Source organism: Staurois parvus, unplaced genomic scaffold (genome assembly GCF_062004578.1).
Source record: "Staurois parvus isolate SC_StPar_1 unplaced genomic scaffold, SC_StPar_1.0 ptg000084l, whole genome shotgun sequence".
NCBI classification, from domain to species: domain Eukaryota; kingdom Metazoa; phylum Chordata; class Amphibia; order Anura; family Ranidae; genus Staurois; species Staurois parvus.
Window position 1 is genome coordinate 694,212 of NW_028317880.1, and position 27,749 is coordinate 721,960.

Sequence of the window (27,749 nt, forward strand, 5' to 3'; positions counted from 1 at the left end):
TGTCATGCGTTTGCAGTACATGTGATCAAGAGTGGTTTTTCAGTGTTTGTTTTTTTATCAACTTTTATGTGTAATCTTGATACTTAAATTGGTTCCCTAACTCAGATTCAACTGTCCCTTCCTTTCAAATCCACAGCAGAATACATATACATGGATATTACAACAGAGGTTCAAACAGGAGTCATAGGAGTTTATTTTTCTTTGTTTTCTGCAAGTTTAAGAAACAGATCATTAGTGCAGTTTACAAAGTGGTAGTAAAGTTAATGGGGAAAAAATAGGGCCCCCCCGTGTAGGTTTACGCCATAACATGCTAGTATGCGCTGCATATTAGCACATTATGTCAGACTCACCTTTATAACGGATCCCTCCAGCGGCGCACTGTCAGATGACTGGGATTCCATCTTCACCCAGTCTTCTGCCGGGTTCGCAGGCCCCAGACATTTGACTGTGAAGACATCACTCTGTACACGGGAGCCGTGGGCACGACCCAGAGCTCTGATGAAATGGCATGGGTATGCCGTTCCCTCAGAGCACATGTGCCGGTGACCTCACCTGCTGCTGCTAGCTGGAAAATCTTCTAAACAGTGCATGTTTAGATTAATACTATAGCTCCAATTCTGCATGTATTTCCAACAAGATTAAAAGTAAAGGATGAATGTTTGAGCCAATAAAATATTAGTGTTTTTTCCTTACACCAGCTTTATTTTATGCATGAACAGCATTCTGAGAGATCCTTTTCCTAGTACGAAGTTATTAGGTCTGAGTAGTCCACTTTCTTCAGTGTAGATATGTCATCCATTCCATCTTCAATGTACTGTTAACCATATCCACTCCAATACAGTGCATGGTGAGGGTAATACACATTTCTGTGCAGTCAACTTCCTTGTGAGGAAGACTTAAAGCATATGTTCAGCTTTCATAACATGTTACATCTGTAATCAGGGTATAACATGTTACTAAACCTGCATGGTTATAGAATGCATGAAGGTAAAAAACCTGGAGCCTTTAGAATCACGTAAAATGCATACTTGCATAAACTGAATACTTAAACTTGCGTAGACTGCATATGTACATGCATACTTAAATGTATGTTTACTTGCATAAACTGCATATGTACATGTATACTTGCAGAGACTGCGTGCTTGTATAATCTGCATACTTGTATAGCTGAGTACCTGTATTCTTGCATACACTAAACTACATAAATGCATACTTGTATACCCTCATAACTGCATACCTATGTACCTACATAACTACATACCTGTGTACATGCATAGCTGCTTTCTTCTATGCCTGCGTTATTGTATAGCTGTAGACCAGTATGGCTAGGGACCTGCATCCCTGCAGAACTGCATAGTTAGGTCACAATATATTTGCTACATTACTGAATTAATGATCTGGGAAGGAGGAGGCAGCCCAGAGGCAGGTGCACAGTCCTCAGGTCCAGTAGACTCTCTGGGATAATCTGGCAGTGTTCACATTTCACAAATTAATAAAAAGTGCTCATGCGCTAAATGGATGTACCATAATCAACAAAACAAATAAGCCTTTTGCAGTAGTCCTCTACTTGTGTGCAAATATCACAGTGAAATAATAAAGAAAACAATTGGACCGCGCTAAATCAAAAACCGTGCATATATCCAACATATCAGAAACCACTACCAAATTAGTGAACCAAGTGCTTGTACTTGTGCTCAGCTATTTCTATATCTTGGTAAATTAATCCTCTCCAGAAAAGTGATCCACTGTGCTCGATAAATGTGCCCCACGTGGACTGTCACTCACCCCTATCCAACAACTATCTCTAGAATGTTCCTTTACGCTTTAGGGATATTCCCAAGAGGCCGGTTGTCTCCAGATCCTGTAACCATCTATATCCAGAATAGGACGTATTGCTTATCGGGACAATTTCCAAAGGATCAGTGGTCTCTGGGCCCCCGCAGGTTCAAAAAAATTGGTATCATATAAAAGGAAGAAAGTGGAAGAAGGGATATCTCATGGTGTAAAACTGTATAGTATATTTATTGGGGGTAAATGTGTAAAATGCAGTCCACAAGAGAAGTGCCTAAGCCTGGCACCTGGTGTACTCGGCTTTGTTACTTTTTAGATGGAAGCCGCTGTATTGAGCGCTCCTCGGAGCGGTGTGTGTTCCACATAGCGGATGTGACATCCGCGGAAGTTGCGTCATCAAACTTCAACGCATTTAGATACAAGATCGTCTTCAGGAAGTGCCAAAGTGCTTCAGGCATTCAGAATACCTGAATGTTCCTTTGCTCAGGGAGCAGTCGTTTCCAAGTTTAAAGAGAAACGTAAGAAGCAAAAGGTATCCTTAAATACGTCTCTGCATGAGGAAATAGTATCTGCATTGAAGCGGTTTCCTACTTGCGGTTCCACTCCAGGTCTTTGGTAGAGGAACATTCTGTCTGTCTGGATCATGAAGGTAAAAGCATTAGATTGCAGTGTCTGGATTGGTGGTTGTTTGGAATCTGGAGAAAGGGTAATTTTCCTTCCAGTGGTATGGAAGATGGTAACCATCTACACCAGTCTCTCCGGTTGGGGGGGCTGGTTTGGAGATGGCTACATATCAGGGGACTTGGTCTCCACAGGAGAGAATACTGCCCATCAATATCTTGGAGCTTTTGGGCAGTACACCTTGCTCTGGATTATTGGATGAATTAGTTGCACAGGTTGTAGTCGGAGTTCGGTCCGACAATCACCAGGGTGACACCAGGAGTTGTGCGGTTCATGGAAAGGAGCAGAACAGCTTGTGCTATCTCTGTCGGCCGTACATATTCCAGGTATAGAGTACTGGCAGGGGTTTTCACCCCCCCAGATGTCAGTGTCTAATACTGGGAGAGTATTCCCTGCATCCTGAAACATTCTTGGCAATTTGCCAGCTTTGGGGAACTCTGGATGTGGATCTACTGACTTCCAGGTTCTACAATATGTTAGCTGTGTCCAGGACAAGAGTGCCTCAGGCAATAGAGGTAGATCCACTGGTAACACCTTAGGGACCAGTTCCCCCTAATCTTTGTCTTCCCCCCCGATTCAATTATTTCCGTGTGTTTTGCGCAGGATCTGGGAGGAGGTAACACTGATAGTAGTAGAAACCCAGCCTAGCCCAGGAGGAATTGGTACGTCGACATAATCTATCTGGCAGGGGACTCTCCTTAGACACTTTGGGTCTGCCTAGACCTATTGTCTTAGGTCCAATAATGTATCTTGCTTTATGATCACTAGGATTGAAGACTTGGCTATTGAAGCCTAGGTCTGGAAGGATCTGGGGGGCCTTGGGTCCTTTTTTCGCCATACTGTTGTGTGCCAGGAAGCTGGCTTCAGGGAGCTTCCATTACAGGACCTGGAAATCCTCTGCCTGGTGTGAGGCCATGAAGTGGCACCTGCAGAAATGTGTGATTGAGATGTTTTTGTCCTTTTTCTAATCGGGAGGGGAAATTAAATTGGCCTTAAAGTGGAATATTTGTTTGAAACTGTTTTTTTTACATTTCTTTAGTTGCTTCCTAGTTTTAATGCCTAGGCAAATTATGTTATACATCCCAAGAATCTTTAAGTGGGGAGGAGGGGCTTTCCACAGCCAGAAATGCTAGGGGTGTTTTTCAAAATGATTTTTGGCAAAATAAAGCATGGAGAGATGGATTGATAGGTGAGTTTGCTTTGAATATTAAAAAGTTAATTAAATGGCACTTTCCACTTAAAGGTCCACTTTAAATACTGTTAAAGGTCATATTTGGCTCTATACATTTTTGTTCCCAAAGACCTTTGTTTCTCATGCCTTGATTTGTACTTTGTGCAAGGTGTAACGTGGAGGGTCCTGTCTGTCAAGCCACCCTTGTGTCCTTGGGACTTAAACATGGTCTTGGCTGTCCTTTCAAAAGCCACCTTTTGAACTGAGAGACTTCTTTAGTCCTTTGACTTGGAAGGTGGCTTCTTTGGTTCGACAAGAAGAGTATCAAAGCTGGTGGCCCTTTTCATGTAAGGAGCCAGTCTTGGTTTTGCATCATGATGAGGTGATGTTGCATCTTCATTCATCTTTCTTGCCTAGAGTGGTTTCTAGTTTTCACTTGAATCAGGACGATGTCTTGCCTTTCTTTTTTCCTAGTCGGCAGGGGAAAGATTGCTGAATGAAGTTTGGGTGGTCAGGATTTACTTAAGTTTGGCAGCACAAGTCAACTATTTTTCATTGGATCTTCCAGTTATTTATTCAAGCTTATGGTTTGAAGGATAGGGTCCTACCCTTTCAGGTGAGAGCGCACTGGAGTCTGGGGGCATCTTGGGCTAACCTCCATCAGGCGCTAGTTGCTCAGGTTTGCAAGGCTGCCACATGGTCTTCGGTTCATACAGTCACAAGGTTTTAACAGGTGGATGACAGAGCCATGGAGGATTCTGCCTTTGGCCACAACGTATGGCTGAGTAGGACCTTTTACGATTGATGGTGGTGGTTATTATGGTGTCGCCCACCCCTCAGATTTATTTTATTGCTTTAGGACATCCCACAAAGTCATGAAAAGCCTTCTCTGTGTCCTGTGATGTACAATAAAGAAAATTGGATTTTTTTTCTACATGCTTACCTGTAAAATGTTTTGGAGTACATCATGGGACACAGAGTTTCCTCTCCTCTTTCTGGGTTTTCATTGCTTTCTACAGAAACGGAAGAAGTACTTGTGTAAGAGGGGGTTATACAGGGACGGGCTTCCTGTCTGATTGATCTTCCAGTGTCCTTTCACTTCTAGGTGGCATATAACCCTCATAGTCATAAACAACCTGCCTTGTGTCCGTGATGTTCTCCAAGAAATGGATTTTATGGATAACTATGTAGAGAAAATCCAGTTATCCCTAGGTACTTTAAGGAGGTAACTACTACAAGTTGGGCTCTGGATCCATCCAGGCCAGTAATCATGGCAGCTATGAGTTACCAGGACTAGTTTTTAATAAGTGACAGATTTTATCAAAATAACATTTATTCAGAGTCTGCTTAAAATGGTAAGGTATTTTTTCCTTGAGCACCCCATAATTCCTATATCTAAATACAATTTCACTGCTGACTGTTCTGTGGCTACAGCAGAAAGCAGTGTGGAGAGTGGACACCCCTGCCTAGCACCTTTTGGTGAATTTAAAAAATGTTGATGACAAGCTGTCATTGATGTTTATCTTGATTGATGTCACAAGATAACCAACAGACCGAACACAAATTAATAGGATAGGCTGTGGATAGAAAAAGAGAATTGCAATTTAAAATGATAATACTGAAAATGCCAGCTTATACTGCCTTTTATAAGATTTTATCTAAATGTATGACCCAGAGCTCAAGACCCATATTTAACGCTTTTCCAAGCACTTTTACGTTTCAGATCCCAAATGCTTGAGTACACAAGCCCTTTAAGCTGGCCTTACAGGAATCCAAATTTGTCCGGTCTCTGCTGAATTGGCTGACTTTCAATCCTTGTATGGTGACCGTGGTAATGCAGAAGTCGATCTACCGATAGACTTCAGTAAACCCACCCTGTCGTGTTTTCCCTGACTGATCAATGCTGCAAGCCATTGCACTGATTATTGTATTCTGACGGCATGGAGGTCTCCCTGACATCAGAATACAATGAACTCGGCAGGAAAGATTCCCCCATCCACATAGTGGGGTCTCCACTTTAATTCATTCGAAAGGTGTTCTATCGAGTTGAGAACAGGACTCTGTGCAGGCCAGTCAAGTTCTGCCACCCCAAACTCGCTCATCCATGTCTTTTATAAATCTTGTCTTGTGCGCTGGTGTGCAGTCATGTTGGAACAGGAAGGGGCCATCCTCAAGCTGTTTCCCACAAAGTTGGGAGCATGAAATTGTACAGAATGTGTTGGTTTGCTGATGCCTTAAGAGTTCCCTTCCCTGGAACTAGGGGGCCAAGCCCAACCCCTGAAAAACAACCCCACACCATTATCCCCACCCCCCTCCACCAAACCTTACACTTGGCACAATGCAGTCTGGCAAGTACCGTTCTCCTGGCAACCGCCAAACCCAGACCCATCCATCGGATTGCCAGACAGAGAAGCGTGATTGGTCACTCCAGAGAACTCGTCTCCATTGCTCTAGAGTCAAGTGGCGGAGTGCTTTACACCACTTCATCTGACGCTTTGTATCGCACTCGGTGATGTAAGTTTTGGATGCATCTGCTCAGCCATGGAAGCCCATTCCATGAAGCTCTCTACGCACTGTTGTACTAATCTGAAGGCCACATGAAGTTTGGAGGTCTTAGGCTATTGATTCTGTGGACAGTTGACGACTTCTGCACACTGTGTGCTTCAGCATGTGCTGACCCTGCTCTGTCATTTTACGTGGCCTACTTCTTAGTGGCTGAGTTGCTGTTGTTCCCAGTTGCTTCCACTTTGTTATACCTTTTAACAGTTGACCCTGGAATATTTAGTAGCAAGGAAATTTCACTGATGGACTTATTGCAAAGGTGGCAACCTACTACGGTACCACACTTGCATTCACTGTTCTGAGTGTGACCCATTCTTTCACAAATGTTTGTAGAAACAGTCTGCATGCTAGGTGTTAGATAGTATGCATCCATGGTTATGGAGGTGATTGGAATACCTGAATACAAGGATTTGGAGGGGTGTCCCAATGTGTGTGTGTGTGTGTGTGTGTGTGTGTGTGTGTGTATGTGTGTGTGTACACACACACAAATGAGTTGTTTTAACAGGTAAGGGTTCACGTACACTTCAAATCTAAAAATGAAGAGATTTAGTGTTTTAAGTCAGAGGGTAAAGACATGAAAATGACACCAACTTTGGCATGTGAAATATTTAGCATATTGTTCACATAATGTGTGGTTTGTTAAATAGCAGCACCTGACTTTGTGTGCTGCGTTTTGTAACTAGAATCTCAGTTTGTTTTGATAATTAAGTTACTTATGGGATAAGCACACATTTTCAGTCCCTTGTGTAATTTATAACACGGCAAGCTGATTGATTTTTTTTTTTTTTTTAAATGCCAGATTCCCTCTTAGGATAATAAATGGTGGGTTGAAAACATCACTGGCAGTAGTCAGCAGGTGGCTGTTTGGTTTCCACCATCTAAAGTTCAGGACATGATGTTCTCATTGTGAAATAATCCGCAGATGTGAACTGCAGGGGGTGTATTTGAAGATCCAATTTTATTAAATAGGGCTATTTTAAATAAAAATGGGAAAATAGACAAGGTGAAGTAGAGACAACAAACATTTAAATTAGAAATAAACTTTTGTTTTAAAATTTAGAAATTTTACAATTCATATGGCAAATTGGTTAATTTAATCATACCTGGTCCCCATACTAGTAATAACAATCTTCCCATAACATATGTCAAATTTCCTTATTTCATACATTTAATTTCACTGCAAACTAGGTATATACTAGTAGAATTTCAACATTTTTTCTTTGTAAAAACAATGTAAGAATGTTTGTTCGTTTTTTCTAATTTATTGCTGGGGTCAAATTGACATTCCTTTTTGACTGCAGTGAAGAGAGACCTCAAAGGAGCAGGATGGAAAATTTTTCTCAAATGCACAAATTTCTAACTGTGTATGTGATCTTTGTTGTGTAAAATTCATTTATTCCAAAATTAAATATTAAAAACGAAATCTTGAACTACTTTTGAATGACATTCAAATATACTGAGAATTATAAATTTGCCTAAGAATGTTTGTATGAACTTCTACAAGTGTATACCCAGCTTAATTATTGATAATATGAGTGAACAGGAATGAGACAATTGATGGACACCGCCATCTCCAGATCTTCGTCATTTAAATGGCAGCTTACAGTAGGAGTTTACACTGAAAAATGCAAGCAGTGACATCTCCACTATACAAATGTAAACAAAGCAGGAGCTGATTGATATCTATTAGCCTTTAACCGCCTCCCGCCCGCCATATAGTACAATGATGGGCGCAAGGCGGTTCTCTCGTTCTGGGAGGACGTCATATGATATCCTCCCATTCTAACCGCGCATGCGCGGCTCCAGGAGCATGCAGCGCGGCGATCGGCGGTGCTCTGTGCCCCTTGGACACAGCGGATCACTGATCAACGGAAAAAGCCGAAGATATTGGCTCAGTCATGTGATCAGCTGTGTACAATCACAGCTGATCGCATGTAAATAGGGAAATGCCAGTTATCGGCATTTTTCTCCTCACGAGCTGTCACACTGATAGCTCGCGAGGAGAGCCAGTAATCGGCATCCCTCAAAGGGGACATGTACACTGATCATCAGGGCACTGATGATCTGTGTAGCCCCAGCAGTGCCAGCTGTCAGTGCTCATCCATGCCACCTGCCAGTGCCCATCAGTGCCACATCAATGCCACATTTCAGTGCCTACCAGTGCACATCCATACCACATATCAGTGCCCATCTGAGCTGCCTTGCAGTGTCACCCATCAGTGCCACCTGTCAATGCCAGTCAGTGCTGCCTATCAATGCCAGTCAGTGCCGCCTATCAGTGCCATATATGAGTGCTGCCTTTCAGTGCCCATCAGTGATGCCTGTCAATGCCCATCAGTGTCCATCAGTGCAGCCTATCAGTGCCCATCACTGCAGCCTCATTAGTGCACATCAGTGAAGGAGAAAAATCGCTTATTTACAAAATTTTATAACAAAAACTAAAATGTTTTTTCAAACTTTTCAGTTGTTATTGGTTTGTGTAAGAAAAAATAAAAAAAAACCCAGAGGTGATTAAATACCACCGAAATAAAGCTCTATCTGTCACAAAAAAATGATAAAAATGTAATATGGGTACAGTGTTGCATGACCGCGCAATTGTCATTCAAAGTGCAACAGCACTGAAAGCTGGAAATTTGCCTGGGCAGGAAGGGGTTATAAGTGCCCTGTAGGCTAGTGGTTAAGGTTCACATTTAAAAATGAGGTCTGGTGACCGAGCCTCCTTAAACACTTCCCATCCGTGTGTGTATATATACGTCTTCGGGTGGGAGTGGTGATTTCATGAACATGGCTGAAGCGCCATCCCCCGTCTCCCCATGCTCACGTATAAAGGCGAACCTGCATATACATTCCACATGTATATGTAAACTGATCACGCCACACATGTAAGCGCCAGACCTTCTCTGGAACTCCTAAACTGTTACCTGTAATTTCATTAAGTCTGCTCACTGACTGCCACTACATACTGCTCACTGGTACATCTCACTGACTGCCCTGCCACTGCATACTTTCCTATCCTGCCACAATATACTGCTTACTGAATTTTACAAGTACAAGGCCAGGCTGCATCACAGACTGCTGACGACTGACCTGTGCATCACCACCTACGGACCTCTGAATGCTGGCTCACAAACTACATTTTGGGGCTCATTCGCACCCGGTACGATGCAGGAACACATGAAATTGCATGTTTTTCCGTACCACACAAAAACGTGCTGCTTTTTGAAGACTCACATGGGTGACACTTTTTAATGGTATCCCCATGCATCTGGCAAATGTATGTACATTCATGCACACTAAAAATCGCTCCCACACCTTTTTTGTGTGTTTCATGCACATAGAGCAGCCCACTGGAAAACACGATGCACTACAATGCATAAATAAGCACACACACTTGTATGCACCTCTTGGTGTGAACAAGCCCTCGGACTGATCTGCCTCAAGATTGTCGACAATTCTAAAGGGTGCCTTGACTGAAAGTGAAACCCTGTTCTACTGGTATGAATGTAGCTCTTTTTGTACAGAAATAAGTTCAAAGGCTAAATCCATGGTAACCCTCGCCCTGCTTTTTGTGTTTTGGCTTTTCCAATTATCATATGGTCCGCAATGTGATGCATAATGATCCTCTTGAAGGTTGGGGGTCCTCAAGGATGCAGAGAGCATGATGACATCAGAGCCACTCTGTATCATTGTATGTGAAGAATGCAGAGACCTGAGGGGGACACCCGTGACTCCTTGCACTCACAGAATATCCTCAGTTTTCCAAGTTCAATGATGTTGAGCACCATTCAACCAGGAACACTGAGGACATCGAGTGTCAAAAAGGAATTACTGCGGAGGATGGCATTGGAGCAGATGTGGGAAGTATTGATTGTTAACATTTGGATGCCTAGCATTTTAATAAGAAAATCAGCAATGGCGGGACCCTATATTTATTGGGGGAATATACTTCCCCCCCCCCTCTGCTTTTTCCTTTTTTAATGGAGATTGACCAATACTGTGAGAAATAAATCATCTGACAAATAATACATTGTTTGTTTCATCACTTAGCTCATACAGTCAAATAACCATTTTTTGTTTCTGTCATGTTTCAGAATGATTATGGGTGTGTTGTCAATATTAGAAATAACTTTGTTTAAAGTGTTACTAAATCCAGGACCCTGCATTCACTATGTCTGGTCTCCCACAGAACATGGAAGTGCAATTATTTTAGTAAATATAAACTGCTAAATACATTTTCTGTCCAGTACAGCACTGGTTCACTGGTTTAAGCTTGTAAGAGGAGTTTGAATTTTCCTCTGACTGTCCTATAAGACTGCATAACCCCTGACCCTCTGCCTGGACCGCACTGATTGGCCCTGTGCTGATCACATGCACATAAATGCGCATAAAAACACGCATCAAATCCACGCAAACGTGCAAAGATATGTGATATGTATATGTGCAGTTTCCTGTGTGAATAGGCCCTTAAACATCCAATTTGCACCAGATGCACTCCAGTGTGTTTTTTAATCTGCATCAAAAATGCATGCATAGTGTTTCCCATGTATTCCAGTGAAATACTTTACACCAGTGCAGTGTGTCCCAGTGCATTCAACAAAAGTAGAACATGCTGCATTTTTTTCTTTATAGATTGCATCTGGAATGTGGCAAAACGCACTGGAACTCACATGTCCTGAACTGAGACGAAGGAAAAAAAGAGGGGGAAAAAACGCATCAAAAATGCATGTAAATGCACATACAGAAATTCATCCGGTACACAGAAATTGTGGTGCGAACCGACCTTGTTTATCTAAAGTATATCTAAAGCCAAAACCTATTTTTTCATTTAGGATAAAGTAGAGAGTTGTTAAAACCCATCTCAGGTTTTTTTTTTTTTTTCTCTTGCCATCAGTGTTCCATTAAGTAGATACAGTATTTCCCTTTCTTTTCCTGCCCTGTAGATTTAGAGTAGTACTAAATGTAGCTAGTGATATCAGATTTTTGTAATCCCCTGTGCAGCAGTAGTTTCAGTAGGAGAGGAGAAGCAGTACCAGTTAGGTGTTCTCCGTGTACATTTACTTTTGTGATCGAGGAAAGCGCGAAGGAATAGAGCCAACACGGTAGGTTCCACAAAAATTTTTTTTATTTTGGCTGGGTTCACGCTGATGCGGTGTGGAATTTGCAGTGTTTTCTGTGCGAATTCCACACCGCATCAGAATCACACCCCGTTCATGCGAGCCACTGTGGGTGTGTATGTTAAGTTAACAACACCCCAAAATCGGTCCTCAAAATGTGGCACGATGTGCAGAATTAGATCGCATAGGTGTGTGTATACTACATCTAGTGCGGACCCAAAAAAGGGTCCTGCACCTTTTTGGTGCGAGTGTGGTGTGATTTGAGCCATACAAAATGTATGGGTTAAATTGCACCGCACACAAATCGCATGTGATTTGCAAAGGAATGCGGTGTGGTTCCTGTGCGAATCACATGCGATATACCGCACCGCAAATGTGAACCCAGCCTAAAACACAATACAAAGGATCTGTAATCAAAACACAGAAATCTCTCAGCAGAAAGTGTTCTGCTTAATGGAAGTACACCGTTCCAGTTTAGGAAACAGTAACCACATGACATGGTTGAGAAACAGACGGGCAGGCTTTCCTAATTTCCATGTGAAGGGGAAGGAGAGAAGTAGACAGATCTTACCCAGCAGAGAAAGGGGGTAGGTTGAAAGGCAAAGGTTCAAGCAAGACTGTGGCTCCTGAGGGTTGTTCACAGCCTATACCTGCAGATCTGTTGTAGAACATTGTTCCGGAAAGTCTCTCTTCTCTTGATCCTAGCTAGGCATTGTGGGCTCCTTCTAGAGTACTGCCCCATTCACTGGCAGAACACAATATCACTGAGGGAGGCATTCCCCCATGAACACTGGCTATGTTAATGGGGGAATCGAGCAATTTTCTTTCCTTCCATCTGTGGTGGAAGGAAAGATAATCACATCAACTATGGGCTCCCTCAAAGTGACAGGGACTTGCTTGACAGGTGGGAAGGTTGATGTAATCACTTTGATTAGGAATGATTGAATAATTTTGCCTAGCCTGGTCTTTGAATGCCTATGTGACAACCTAAATGAAACCTGCCTAATGAAAAAGGGATAAATACATCAGTCTGTTGCTGCTCCCTAATTGATACAGTAGTTGTTAACAGGTTCATGTCAGGTTCAGGAGAGGATTAGCTCAGGATCTTATCTAGTTCACACATGCAGTTTAGAAACGGTTCCCATTGAAGTCAATAGCCTGTAATCTGCACTGCTTAGAAATCGGACATGACTCTTTTTAAAACTGCACTGAATCCGCAACACCAGTGCATCGGACCTGTGTGAACAGGCACCATAGGATGCAATGTTTTTTCATATGTCTTGCAGATTGGTTGCAGTTCAAACAGCATCCAATCTGCATATATGTGAACGGGCACAAATAGGTGTCGGTGGAAATGTGACAAGGTTGTATTGCGTCTTGTGGTGCCATGTACTGTATCTCTCAGGACTGGATGGACAGAAATACAAATCCTTTGCCAGGTAAAATAGTGCCATTAACAGCATTTAAACAGTATAGCTGTGTTTCAGATGGTATGTGAGAAGAGTACATACAAGCTAAAACATTCTGTATATACACTTTCTTGTTCATTGAGGGACACAGCAATTCAGTGACTTTTGGGTTTTAGTGCTGCCTACAGGAGGATTTGGACACTAGCAAAAAACAAACTGTGGCCAGCCTGGTATAACCATTCCTACTCCAAGCATATCTTTTTGCTGGTGTCCAGCAGAATAGACATCACCTTTTTGCCAGCTATACTGTTGTTCTGTAAAGATTGCACTACACGCTCCATGAACTGGCCTTTATGCATTGTTAACTGGATTGGCATTTCTTCAGCTATAGCTTTAGAGGCTGTACCTGGACCCTGGATTTGGATGATTGCCAGGCTAGTCTGGAATGTGACCTTCAAACAATGTGGAAATGTCCAAACGTGTATGTACTACGTTATTCATGGAGCCATTTTTTCCACCTTACTGAGCCTGTTGGGCACAATTTTAAATCCCCACTTTGTCAGTTTATGGCTGAAGGTGTTAACACTGATGGACTGAACATCATTTGCTGGGTAGAGTGTCCCATTTGTGTTTTGCACTCGTTCCTGCCATTTAGCTTTTGAGGAAGTTCCTTGCACTTCTGATTGCAGGTGATGTGTGGATCTATTCTCTGGTTTCTGCAGTGAGCTGGTCCCCCAGCTTTCTGAACCTATCTTGCTACTAGCAGCCAGTTTGTGAGTATTCAAGGCTTAGCCTTGCACCCTGAACTATGTTGCCCCTGCCTTGTATTGCAACTTGTCAGATCCTAGACATATGGAACAGTCCCACTGTAAGGAGTGCCTCCAGTTTACAATCAAGTAACAGTTCCCGTGCTGTCTGCATGATACCCACTGGGGGCCTGGCACTGACCGCCTTGAAATGTTCCCTCTGCTTTACCCTATGCCATATTTGGAGCCTTCTAGCTCCTTCAGGCTTAGCCTCCTCCATGGCTCTCATCTGGGGCAATTTTACCACAGTCATGCAGGTCATGGGTTGAAGGACAACTTTCATTTCCAACTCTGACTACAGAGGTCTACACTTTCAGGGTTTCCCCTGAAGAATCCTTACATGATCTGCCCCTGGTGGCTGTTTGAGCTGCAGACAGTCCCCAGTTATGCTGGGCCTGTTAGTATTTTTTTGCTGTTGCCTTCCCCTCAGTTGGACAGTCTGAGTTCCTGTGTCCCTTAATGAATGAGAGAAAATGGGAATTTGTACTTAAAGTGGTTGTACACCCTTACATATACCCAGTGCAGTGACTGGCCTCAGGGGATACACAGAGATGAAGCAAATAATCCTACATAAATTGTACCTGTCTACCTGTAGTCTTCTCTCCTCTACATCTTTTCAAAGTGCTGAATTTATACGTTTGTGAGTTCAGAAAAAAGGGTGCCGAGAGCTGAAGTTACACTCTGCAGAGCTCAGTGAGGAGGCTCTGATTGCTGATTGGAGGGAAGACCCCCCCCCCCCTCCCATCCACACAGCTCACAGGAACAGAGCTGAGGCTGTCAATCTGCTGGAGGTCCCTCCCCTGTCTCCATTTTCTCTTGGTTTCAGGAACTGTCGCTTATCTGAAGTGACTCACACTGATAGAGGAGTGAAGCATCAAACAGAAATGAGATTTAGTTCTCTTAATTGATACAAGTACACATTATAGAGCGATATGCTTTGTTCATCTTTCATGTCTGACGTTTATTGCCACTTCAATGTAAAATCCATTTCTTGGAGTTTGATGGACACGGGTCCCATCTCTGTGTCTATGATCATGCTTTTGGGAATGTTTTTCCAAAAAAATAAGGCATGCTGTAAGTAGCAGGAGATGTACTGGGCTGGCCACAATTTTCTTGTATGTCAGTTTTCAAATCCTCCCATAGGCAGCAGTATAACCCAGGAGTCTCTGAAGTCCTGTGCCCTTCAGTGAAAAATCTAATTTTCTCTTGTATTCTTTTGTAATAAAAAAAAGAGTACTTGGTCTTTTTGTATTTTACAGCCTTGATTGAAAATATGGGGTTCACTGGTGTACTCCCACACATTATTTTATGCTCTGGTAAATTTGCTTTTAAAAGTCTTTCAGTACTATTACCTCTTTCACTGTGGTCAATGCCCTTTCAAAGTGTTAGTCATCTTTTATATTCTCCAAGCTGAGCTATGAAATGTTATGGTTTCATTATTGTAAGAGCAGCTATTGTTAGACTTCAAGTGCTTTTGTGCCAAATTGTTGCTTGTGATGTTTCACAGTTGGGAGTTTTAGCTCTGATTACAAGTGCTGCATAAGGAATATTATTAAACTGAAGAAATAATTGAATCTCAGTAGATGTCCATGATAAATAATTGTAGATTCCTTTTGTAGAGTCTAGTATTTTATATATAGCTTGTAGAATCCTAGTTTTAGTGTGAAGGGAAATGTGGTGTTACACTAACCTCAAAATGCTCATATTCCAATTTTAAATGATTTAGCTAATTATAATTGCAATTGAGACCTGAAAAAGTGTGCAGTAACTGATATAACTCCAACTACCAGCTTTTCTTTTTTAAATAGACGTAGTAACAGATTTGGTTTTTTTTTAAATTGTGTAATATTTATCAATTTTTTCTTTTGGTTTACAGAGTAAAAACAAAAAATAGACAATTGTAAAAGGCATAAGAAAAAAAAAAACTACATAAATTCCATTCCATTCATGTAGATCAGAAATGTTCAGGGGTACCACAAGAACACTTACATATCACCGTGTGCTATAAAATGTGTAGAAAAGTTTGATGCACATAGTATAACCTGTAAGACTTGAAGGTGACCCAGAGAGTAGAGAAATACATGCTTGAGAAAAGACAGTAGACTTCCGCTCTCACCAGCAGTTAAACAGGTAGAAGATTATTCCGTTAAAGAAGTCAAGAGAAGAGCTGGAAGAGCAGGCTAATGAAGGTGAACATAGCCAGGGGCACCAGATTGTCTTTGATACTTCTTAGGACAACACCTATGTTGATATGTTAGTTTTTATTTCTCTAAAATGTCATTAACTGTGTTACACCATTGTAAATGTGGGAGGACCAGGAGATACCCAGCGCTGAGCAATGAGTTTACTTGTGAGAAACCATAAACGCGCCAGCAGTAATTTAGATGATGGAGGTACTACATCCTCAGGGAGAATGCTCAAGTGGGCGATCTTAGGATCAAATGGCAGTTGAATGGAGCACAAATCCTGAATAGTTTGAAAGACAGCTGACCAATATCGGAATAATTTAGGACACCGCTAGAGTATGTGCCAACAGTATTGAGCACCTGGGCAACAAAGCTAGTTGATGCAGCACCAGTAGTACAGTTTTTGAGGGGTAACAAATATATTTTTTTTAATGCTGAAGCATATCTATACCCCCCAAAATGTAATATATTGCAGCTTACAGTGAGGTGGCTGCATTTATTTTCATTTTTCTTTTATTTACCTGAAAGTCCTATGAATAATACACTTCCTTTCCTTAAGTCGCTATGTTTATTTCTGCAGTGTATCTGCGTAAGAAGCCATAGTTGTGACCCAGGTTAAATTACAAATCTATTATACAGCAGTGCAGCTCTAAAAACAAAAAAAAAAAGTCTTGATGTAAATGAAAACAAAATAATTATCAGTTTAATACGAAGTGTCCATAAAGTAAACAACATACAAAAATAAAAAGTTTATATAGTTCCCAATTTCCATTCAAAAGGTGCTTCCACCAAATGAACAAAGAGGAATACACCAATCACCACGTGATCACCTCATGTGCACTTGAAGTACTCTGCCAGAGGATATATGACCATGTATAGGAATATGGTCAGAAAGAGTTCAGAGTAAATGAACATCTGGCTCCTGAAATCCTCTAGCTCAAATTGAATGCTCCAGTCTACAGTGGCATACCGATGACATATAGAGTAAAGAGAACTCTCGTAGTGTAGTAAAGATTGATGTATGAATTTTTAAAGATTGCAGATAATGTACACTCACATGGTTAAAATGGCAAGAAAGCCATCCAAGCACATAAATAATACCATCCAATCAGGCGCGATCTCGTTACACATTATCGCTTAATGTGTCGACATGCATGGTGACATCACATCTGCTGACCCGACATGTTTTGTCACAGCAGACGTTATCAGGGGGAGTAGCACTGCAATTACAAATATGTCTACCTTTGTTTATCTCTCATGTGGGAAATGGGGAGATTCTTTGTAGAAGAAAAATAAGATTATTGCTGCCTCTAGTTCATCTTACAGGAAATGACATTTCAAGATCAACTTGTGTTTTCTGTACTTGCTGAACATGTTCTTAGCCTGAAAAAAGAATACTAAGGCGTCTGCCACATCCAAAAACTAGGAAGCTGCATGCATGTATTGTGTAACTTAAATTACAGTCATTACATTGCTCCCCATGACAATGTTTACATCTGCTTTTCTTTCCAGAAGAACAGAACCATGTTTGTTTATGCATCATCAGAGTCGGCATCTACTTTCTGGAGATGCTGACTCAGAGATGACCTAATCGTGTAGAGTTTATTCCTGCAGACTTTTAAAGTTATGGAGTTTTTCACTGACCACCAACTAATTACTGTAGTAGGTTTCTGACTACAGCCTGGTTTCTTCATTCTTTTATTTTCTCTTGCAATATCTATTGTAAGCTTATAGCCATGCAAAAACTGATCATTCAGTGAAATGTGCTATCAGTACAAACATTCTGGAGGTGTACATGCACACTGTTGATCAGGATCTTTTTCTGATAGGACAAGAGTAGATGTGAATCCAGACGGCTTCTTATTTAGCATAGTATATGGAACAGTTTTTTCTGTATATTGGTTACCCCTGCACCTGGACTCCCATAAAGGAAACAGAATCACATTGCTACTTTAGAGCAACAGTCGGAGAAACGTATAAACATGGGAATGTTGAATTCTTATAGTAAATCTGTCTCTTTGTACAAAAGAGTTGGTAAAAGTCCCCTTGTGACTTTTTTTAAGGAAAATTTATTGCAAAAGCAGTTTTGAAATTAAGAATCACCTTAGAAAAATTAGGGGTTGGGCTGACAATGTATCATCTTGGGCGTAAAGCCGGCCATACACTTAGACACATACAAGTAGAATTTTGTTAGTGGGGTCACATTGACATTTGTTTTTGACTGTAGGAATGAGAAATTTCAAAGGCGCAGGATGGAAAATGTTTCTCATTTCACAAAAAAAAAACAATGTGATTTTTTGTTTGATTGGGAAAAATCACACTTATACATGTAAAAATCTGATTGAATGAATCTGCACAGAAATGCATAATAATATCATTGGGTGCATGAATTATTGAACAGACACATACTGTATAGTTGATTGTTCAAGAAAAAGTGATCAGTTACATCGAAATTATTATGATTGGTCTGGAGGGAAAATATGATAGTAGCAAAGCAGATAATTGGATAGAATTGTTAAGTGTATGGTGCAACAAATGAGCTTTTCAATATTCTGATCAAACCTAAAATAAATATTTTAGACAATAATATATACACTGTTATCGTGTATAATACAGTTTTGTATATGGCCACCATTTTGCACACTTGCTAGGAGCAAAAGAAGCCTGTTTTAATACATCTGGGATTCCATTCAAGGAGCAGGTCTGGACAAATTTTTGGGGCTTGTGAATGTGTGTATTTGACTCGATGGCAAGATTAAATGCACGAACTGAAGATTTTTCAGAATTTCGAGCAAAAGATTGAACATAATTCTACTGGAGCATGGCCAGCTTCAGTCATTGGATTAAGCAGCCCATAGATTAGTGATTAAACCAGCGGGTTGAACCCTAAAAATGTTCTTGATTCCCCTATTCAGTCAGTGTGGATGGGGGAATTCTCTCGACTGAGGTACTGTATTCTGATTGAGTGCTGGAAATCCAAAAGGCTGGTTATCCAGAAGTTGATTGGTACATCTACTTCTGTACAACCAGCCTGCCCATTGATGGATTGGAATTCAGCCAGTCTCTGCTGATCCAGCTGAATTTCGACCCATGTATGTCCAGCTTTAGTCACATTTAGTGATATGTAATTGTACAGTTTCTAGTCTTGACAGGGCAGCAAATTCCTGATAGAAAAAGTTGTCATGCCATGCCATAAACTGTCTTACAAAAAGTAACCTATATGATGCAACTTTCTTTTTAGATTACATTGTGACCGTTCGTTATGGGGTGATCACTGATGGAAACCTTGCAAAGAAAATCTCTCTCCCTAATCCTGGAAGTGTTTTTTTGCACAGAAACCTAAATACTTCTTTAGTAAGTGCTTAATATAAAATAACATTTACTTGCCTTTCCCTGTAACATATAAAAAGAAGTAAAAGTGGAAGTCCAGGCAAAACCTAATAAGGCTAAACCTACTCCCTCCCCCATTCTAAGGCTATTCTCTCTAACCCTATAAAGAAAAGAATTCTATACTTGCCAATTCTGAAGCTGCTCCATCCGGAGCCATGATCGGATGTCAGTGGCGGCTTCTGTGTAGAGGAGAAGCAGCCGACAACGGATGCCCCATCATAAGTCTGTGGGTGATGTTGTACACAGGAGCCGCTGCTGTAGACCAGACTGGAGTGGCTTCAGATTAGGTAAGTATACAGATCTCCTGCTTTACAGGGTTAGATATAATAGCCTTAGAATGGGGGTGGGAGTAGGCTTAGCCTTAGGTTTGGCTGAACTTCCACTTTACGGTACTTAGCCCCTTACTCTTTCCTCTGTACTCCTCTTCTTTTGTTCACTAAGGGTTATGACACCGTAGGTGGTACGTCGATGACTATATGTGGAGTGTCTTGTTGTGATGCATGTGAACTGAGATGGTTCCACAGTCCTAAACCTATATTGGATGCCTCACATTCTACAGCCTGATACGGACCAGTGGCACATGCATCAGCAAATCTCTTCTACCCCTTAACATTGTGACTCGCTTCTCTTGCCTTTTGCTTCTACTATTGTACATTCTATTTCTTAGGCTGTCAGCATTGTCCAATAATTGTCTTTAGGTATTGTACCCATAAAAATTTTCTAATAAAAATATATTTAAAGTACGTTCTATTCTGACTATGGCAACATATGAATCTTCTCCTGACAAAACTGTTATTTTTTTATTTATTTTTTTACCACAATGAAGCTGGGGGTGATTTGTTCACAAGACTAACATAAGCTATTCTGTGGTCTGTTATGTATTGTCATGACTACCTTTTAATACTGGGGGTTTATTTTCCTAATTTTATGCTTCTGCAATCTAATGAATTTTGGCCATGGTAAATTTGCTTTTAGACCTTGCGTAGGATAACCTTGATTATAAATGCACTGTGTGCTAAAATTCTTCTTCTTTTCTGCCTATCTACTTTCTGCTTTAAAGGATAAGTTCACCTTTTGGACAGAAATAATAAAGCATTGGAAAGCATTGCACTAGCGATCAGTAGATCGCTGATGCCATGCAGGTCTCCTGCAGACCTGTCAGAATATCTGCTTGCCGTACGTGATGTACGGTCAAGCAGATATACCGACAGGAAGCTTTAATTAACTACCACAGCGCTCCACAGTGCTGTGGTAGTTCATTGAAAACTACAAGCCAACAACCGCTAAGTCCATTTTTTTTTCAGCCAGACTATGTGACTTGTAGGCACTTATTTACAGAACACTGTAAATGAGTGACGTGGCCGTGTAAACAGAAGCCTGCACAGCCATGCTGTTTTCCAATCTGACAGATAGTATGGGGAAACTTTTCCCCGTACTATCTGTCAGAGGGAGGGGGCGGCGGGCGCGGCTGCAGCTATGGGAACCTTGTTTTGTTTTTGTTTTTTTCCTGCCTCTAAACTCCCCTGCATGTTAATATGTGTCCATCTACAAATAAACTTTTAGAGGCATTTAGTGGCAGGAGAATTGGGCAGGAAAAAAACTGCCAGTGTGTCCTGGAGCAGCAGATTTTTGGCAGAAAAAAATGCTTGAAGTGTGTAAAGGTGTGTTTTAGCACTTGTGCGTTAAATCATTTCAGTGGCCAGAATAAATTGTTTATTCTGGCCAATGAAATGAATTAAAGCCCAAATGCTTGACGCAGCTAAATGTGTTACACACTTTTACAAGTGTAAGGCTTTTTAATTTTTTTTTTCTTATAGACAAAACACTGCTGCCAGGAGGAGGCTTCTAGCAGAGTTAAATAAAATGTCCAGTGTGCTGAACGATTGTTAATCTTGTATATTACGGTAAATGAAGAGGCTCTCAGCCTTTTTTTTTTTTTTTTTTTGAACTTGAGAATATATTAAATTATAAAATTGTATGTGCCTGGAGCTCCACATTTAGGTATATCTAAACTATGTAATATGGGGACGAACCTAAAATCCATTCAACTAGTATCCAGTAAAATAGGCTTCTGTACCTCAAAACGATGGTATATCATCAACTAAAGGGGTTGATCAGCCTAAAGTGGACATGGACAGCAATCAGACTTGTGATACTGGATTGAATGGCGCTGGCACTTCAGGTGGATTTTACTTGGTACCTACTGTATGATTGATATTGGTATCTCTACTACCGTTATCCCATTGGGACATCTGGGTGATGCATAGGCTGCTTAGATATACTGAGGGACCTCCACAGAAATCCTTGATAAATCGGTGTATTGGTTGCATCATAAAACTAGAGCTCCACATCAGAATGTTAAAATCCAAATGGGAGGTTGTATTTCAAAACACTCAATAGCCAAAGCTGTTGAAGGACTAGAGCTGGAGATGAAATCAGGATAATTGTATGTTGAAAGTCTAGATTTCCTTCAACAACTGGTGACTGCAGTAATACAAAGCTGCTGGTGGATGTGTGTCATCCACCCGCTCTGCTCCGATCAGCAGGGGATCTGTGTGTTGATCCCCTGCTGATCGGAACGGAATCTGCCCCATGTGAAAGGGGCCCTATTTGCAGGTTCTTATTTGTTCTGGATTTATAAAAATCCTTTTTTCTATTGTTTCTATTTTTTTTTGTTTATATTACAAAAACATATTTGCAAATGTTTATTTTCCTCATTTGACTTCACTGACAGGTATACCCAGACAAAGAAATGAACTTCACAGCTTCAAATATTTGCAAATGGGCACTAGACAGCCGAGAGACCCTTCTGAACTGGTTGCGTCCTCATGGTGCTAAAAGTTTACTACTGAATAATGAGCTGAAGAAAGGTCCTGCCCTTCTCATGTTCATACCCTTCAACCCTTTAGCTGAAGAACATCCACTGCTGGACGAGGTTAGAGAACGCAGATTTAAAAAGATATAGTCAAAACGTTTTTTTTTTCCTTTTTCAAGAGTAAGCCATGGTAATAGTTTGACACAAGGTATTTCCAGAAAATGAAATGGTAACTTTTTTACTTATACTAAATCAGAGGTCTCCAAACTGTGGTCCATTGGCCAGATGTGGCCCTTTTTTTGCTTGGATTTATCCGGCCCTTGGGACACTATTCCTTCCCCTGACACCAATGATGGGGCACTATTCCCCCAACTGGCACCAAGGATGGTGCACTATTCCTTTCACTGACAAAAGTGATCAGGCACTATACCTCCCAGTGACACCTGTGATGGGGTACTATTCCTCCCACTGACACCAATGATGGGGCACTATACCTCTCGGTATACAAGTGTACAATCTAAACGCACATGTTCCTGCGTTAAAAATGGCCGTGTGTATAAGTGGGTGCTGCAGCGACCGACGGCTGGAACCTAACAGAATCAGCAAGGGAGAATGTCACTAGCACACCAAGGATCACCAATATGGGTTCAAAAGTTTTAACGAATGATCACATAGTTACAGCAGGGCAACGTTTCGATGTGATCATTCATTAAAACTTTTGGACCCATATTGGTGATCCTCGGTGTGCTGGTGACCTTCTCCCCTACTATACCTCTCTTTGATACCAATGATGGGGCGTTATTCCTCCCAGTGGCACAAACGTTGGGCACTATTCCTCCCACTGACACCAAAATGGGGCGCTATTTTTCCCACTGACACTAATGATGGGGCACTATAAAGATGATGGGGGATATAAAGATCATACAATTTTTTTTTTTTTTTTAACCCCAATGACCATCAAGTCTGGGACATTATTTACCACTGGTCACACTCTGGCCCCCCTAAAGTCTGAAGCACAGCGAACTGTGAATTGGTTTTGAAAGCTTGGAGACCCCTGTACTAATTACTGTGAATTCTGTGTTCTTACATAGTCCTTTCAACCTATGAAATGTATGCATTTCAGATTTTTATTGATAATGTAGATGTTCACATTAAATTTATCACAGATATATAACCAATTGATACAATTATGTATTTTTGATACCCATCTCCTGTAATCCCAGCAACAATTCAAACTGGGAGAGGGAGGTCCAGTACTCTGAGCCAGTTAGGCTCTGATACAGTGCACCTTTGCAGGCAGGAGGAGAGAGCAAAGTTGTGATTTATCACACTGGTTGCTGCTTCTTCATTTGCAGGGCAAAGTGTTCATGTCTTTCAAAAGGGCTCCTTGTATTTACCTTACCAATGTTCTCTTGCTGCTCCTTCCTCCATAGCAACTGGCCCTGAAGTGACTGGTATCGGCAACTTGGTGCAGCAGTTATGTCATGTGACCGTGCTTAGGTCTTAGTGAACACAGCCATAGGAGTAGGTTACATGTTCCTCCATACCTAGATGTGTCAGGTGTTGTCATTGGCTGCAGACAGGAAGGAGCACTGCTTAGGTGACTATAAATGGGTCTAGCGACCATTTCCACAGAACCCTACATGAACACAGCAACAGTCGCTCTTTATTGTCAGGTACACCAGGTGTTTTTACTGAAAAGGTGCATATGTAAAAAAAATTAAAAAGGCTTTCAAAACTTCATGAACATGTTTAAAGCTGAATAGGTAAGTATGGCTATTTTTGCAAAATATGCATGTGCTATACATGGTCGATTCCCACGGAAGCTGAAAATCACTGTAGCAGACACCGCTACTACAGTGATTTTTGCTGGCTTCCAGGTCCCATATTGAGTGGACACTGGAGGTTGTTCACTCAATACGGGTGCTGTTTAGAGAACACTTTTGTATTTTTTTTGGTGAATTCAAAAAGCTCCCTGATTTGGCGAGACCTAGAGACGAGGTCTGTTAAGTCATGATCTACACCTTCTCTAATCAGAGAATGCTTTGCATTCATTGAAAAAAAAAAATGGGCAATCACTGTAGTAGCACTGTAGTACCACAGTGATTTCCAGCTTCCACAGGGATCAGCCAAGTATGACACATGCATACCTACATTGGCCCAGACTGGAACATGCAACTAATGCAAAAACGTGCATACCTGGAACTCTGCTTTAAACTCATGAGATTCTAGTTATTGGGTTTAGCTCATACTTTAAAATAGCAGAAAAGCACCTTATTGTGTGTACTAGATTTAATATTATAAACACATCTTGCAGCTAACTTAGAGGTATGGTATTGAGGCTAAAGTATTTTTATATTTAATCCTGAGTATAAGCTTCATTTCCACATGAGAACCGTATTATTCAGTGGAACATTTGCAGTACATCTCAAAATAAGGGTGGCCTACTATGCTGCACTCTATTCCTCCAGGAGGGGGCAGCCTTATGCAAGTAAAATTATTTGGTTTCTATTGAGGGTATTTAAAGAATTTAAGGAAATTCTCTGAAAAGACTAAAGCTCTAACGTTTCAGCTTGCACGGAATAATTATACAGTACTATAAAACATATTAAAGGCTAAGTTCACCTTTTCAGTAGAAAATAATAAATAGCTCAAATTTTCCTGGTAAATGGGCATTTATTATTTTTGTACACAGGAGCCTGAAAAGCATTGCACCGACGTTCAGTGGATCACAGGTGCAATGTTAGTCTCCTGCACACTCTTCTTCCTGTATCTCTGTACCGGCTTTCATTGGAACATGTTACATCCTAATTACGGGTGTAACATGTTCCTTAAGGTTAACGTGTCCTTTAAATTCATACTAGGTAGAATTATCCTGAAAGTAAAAAAACAGTGTTTACTTCCTTTGTTGTACTGTTCTTCTGAGCATGCCCCAATATTCATTTTTGAGAACAGTGGGCCGTGTCCAGAAAACTATTCTTTTACTATTGGGTGAGAAATGCTTGTTCCGTCTGATGTAGAATGGTGACTTTCACTTATAATGAAGTTATTATTTTGAATTACCTTCAGCTAGCCATACACAGCTCAGAGTTCAGCCAATTCCTGCTAAATTATGAACTCTGGGTGGCCCTGTTGCTAGCATCAGCTCCAGAAAAGCCAATGGAGCCAGGTGGAAACTTGTCAGCTGAACAGTGACCACATCCTATAAGATATAGCCACTGTTTGGGCATTCAGGCGGTGTTGCATGGATGGAGGTATCTATTGATTTCTCTCATGGGCTGAATGCGAGAAATCAATAGGGTCCTCAATCCATGCTAAACGTGTAATACTAGCTTTAGGAAGAAATGAGTGTATTATGTAAATTTAACACGTCTGTATTTCCAGTCCATGACTGGCTTTTTAATGTAAAGGAATTCTGCAGCTTTGTCCATTTAGGAAAAGTAACAGGCTCATTTTATAGCCCACCTCCTCTACTTGTAATACCATCCTTGCTGTCTGCCCTACCCACTAATCAAAGTATTTGTATCATTTACTTTGGCATTCCCAGTTCTGTTTTGGAATTTTCCATGTACTAGCAGTCTACTTTTATAGAAATCTGTGGAGACGTCTTCATCTTCAGGGACATGCAGGGTCAGACACAGAATTGGGGGACTGGTGAGGTTTAAAGTGGTTGTAAACCTCAGACATGAAATATAAATAAAGCATAACCCTCTACAGTGTGTGCTTGTTTCAATCCAGAGCGTTAAGTGTCATTTTTGTCTGCTACTCATTCCTCTGCTATCTGTATGAGTCACTTACGACAAGTTTTCCTGACACCAAGAGAAAAATGGTGACTGAGGGATTCCCAGCTGCAGCTGATTGACAGCCTTTGCTCTGTTCCTCTGAGTTGTGTGGAGGAGGTGTGTCTCTTACCTCCAATCCTTTCTCAGAATTCTCCTCACTGATCTGCAGAAACTTGAAACTTCAGCTCTCTTCCCCCTTTTTTCTGAAAACTCTCTCAGAGAAACTTTATAAATCATGCACTTTGAATGGATGTAGAGAAGAGAAATTGCAGATAAACAGGTACAACTTACATAGGGTTTATTTAATCTGTGTATCACCTGAGGCCAGTCACTTCACTGGGTGCATGTAAGGGTTTACAACCACTTTAAAGTGACTCTAAACTTTGGTTTAAAAAAATTAATTCTATTCAACTATGTATTCTGAATTCAAAAAGTACCTTCAGTTACTCACAGCCTCCTCCAACTCTCCAAACATGTTTTTTTTGTTGCTGCTCTGATCTGCTTCTGTTAGGGGGTGGCTATATTATTTCTCCATGATCCCTCTGTATGATGTAGGCATACAGCCACCATTTCTTGCTGGCTCCCAGGATGGACTAGGGACTATGGGATTTGTAGTGTGCATAGAGCAGTGCACATGACTGCAACTAATATAAACTGCTCGTTTAAAAAAAAAAAGTGAGGGTGAAAAGGAGACATTTGGAAGGTAATGGAGGATGTAACTAGGAGGTAGAAAAACACAATAAGAAGCCGTTTCCTGAAAAATAATTATAGTGTCATTAATTAGTGTATGTGTTTGGATACCGCTGGCAGGTGACAGTTTGCGAACATTCCCAGTGTTGCTCACCCGATCTTCTACTCAGAGCTCCAGAGTGGCACAGGCGCATGCTCCACAAATCCTAGGCTGCAGGGGCAGCCCCGCCCCTTGCATATATGCGGCTTTGGGGCGGGGAAAGCCTCCGGAATAGTTTGGGCGAACATTTGCTGCTGGCCTCTGGACGCTGCCCTGTTTGCTGCTGGCCTCTGGACGCTGCCCTGTTTGCTGCTGGCCTCTGGACGCTGCCCTGTTTGCTGCTGGCCTCTGGACGCTGCCCTGTTTGCTGCTGGCCTCTGGGCGCTGCCCTACGTCCTCCTGGCCTCTGAGCGCTGCCCTACGTCCTCCTGGCCTCTGGGCGCTGCCCTACGTCCTCCTGGCCTCTGGGCGCTGCCCTACGTCCTCCTGGCCTCTGGGCGCTGCCCTACGTCCTCCTGAGCTCTGGGCGCTGCCCTACGTCCCCCTGAGCTCTGGGCGCTGCCCTACGTCCCCCTGAGCTCTGGGCGCTGCCCTACGTCCCCCTGAGCTCTGGGCGCTGCCCTACGTCCCCCTGAGCTCTGGGCGCTGCCCTACGTCCCCCTGAGCTCTGGGCGCTGCCCTACGTCCCCCTGAGCTCTGGGCGCTGCCCTACGTCCCCCTGAGCTCTGGGCGCCGCCCTACGTCCCCCTGAGCTCTGGGCGCCGCCCTACGTCCTCCTGAGCTCTGGGCGCAGCTCTACATCGTACTTACACTGGCTAGAAATCAGAGCAGATACCCAGGCCTTAAATTAGTCAAGAAAATCAGCCTGCATTACCAGATGTTCTGCTTTTTGATGAACTCTGGTATCAGACTTGTAAGTGTGGCCGATTACTCCCCAGGCATGGGAAAAAAAATGTGAATGCTGAGTTTCTCACTGAAGCTAACTTTTAAGGTAGGCTAAGTTTTTTTATATTTTTACAGTGACAATAGTTTTAGTAGATTTTTCTAGGTTTTCTTCATACAGTCTACTTTTTATTGGGGGCTTGCTAGTTAATTGCAAAAAAAAAAAAGGGCACTGCACCCCAGTGATCTTTGATCTCAATTCTGTCCAGGTAGATGTACATCTCTCAAAGATTGCCTAACCTTGTTCTAGGAAAACCAGGATATTGTTTACTATAACTGTACGTGGGTGCAGCTTGTGCTTTACTCTCTAGTCTCCCCCCCCCCCCCCCCCCCTTATTCCATCTTTAATAAGCAAAATTGTTTTCTAAAA

At 41.7% G+C, this 27,749-nt stretch overlaps 1 protein-coding gene across 1 annotated transcript in view; it reads left to right on the forward strand.

Annotated features, from left to right (window-relative positions):
- Window positions 1-27,749, forward strand: part of TXNDC11 (thioredoxin domain containing 11) — a 109,951-nt gene that overhangs the window by 40,494 nt on the left and 41,708 nt on the right. The window contains exons 6-7 of the mRNA XM_089669934.1: window positions 18,962-19,074; window positions 21,845-22,045. Coding sequence (XP_089526060.1) covers window positions 18,962-19,074; window positions 21,845-22,045 — 314 coding nt within the window. The remainder of the gene's footprint in view (window positions 1-18,961; window positions 19,075-21,844; window positions 22,046-27,749) is intronic.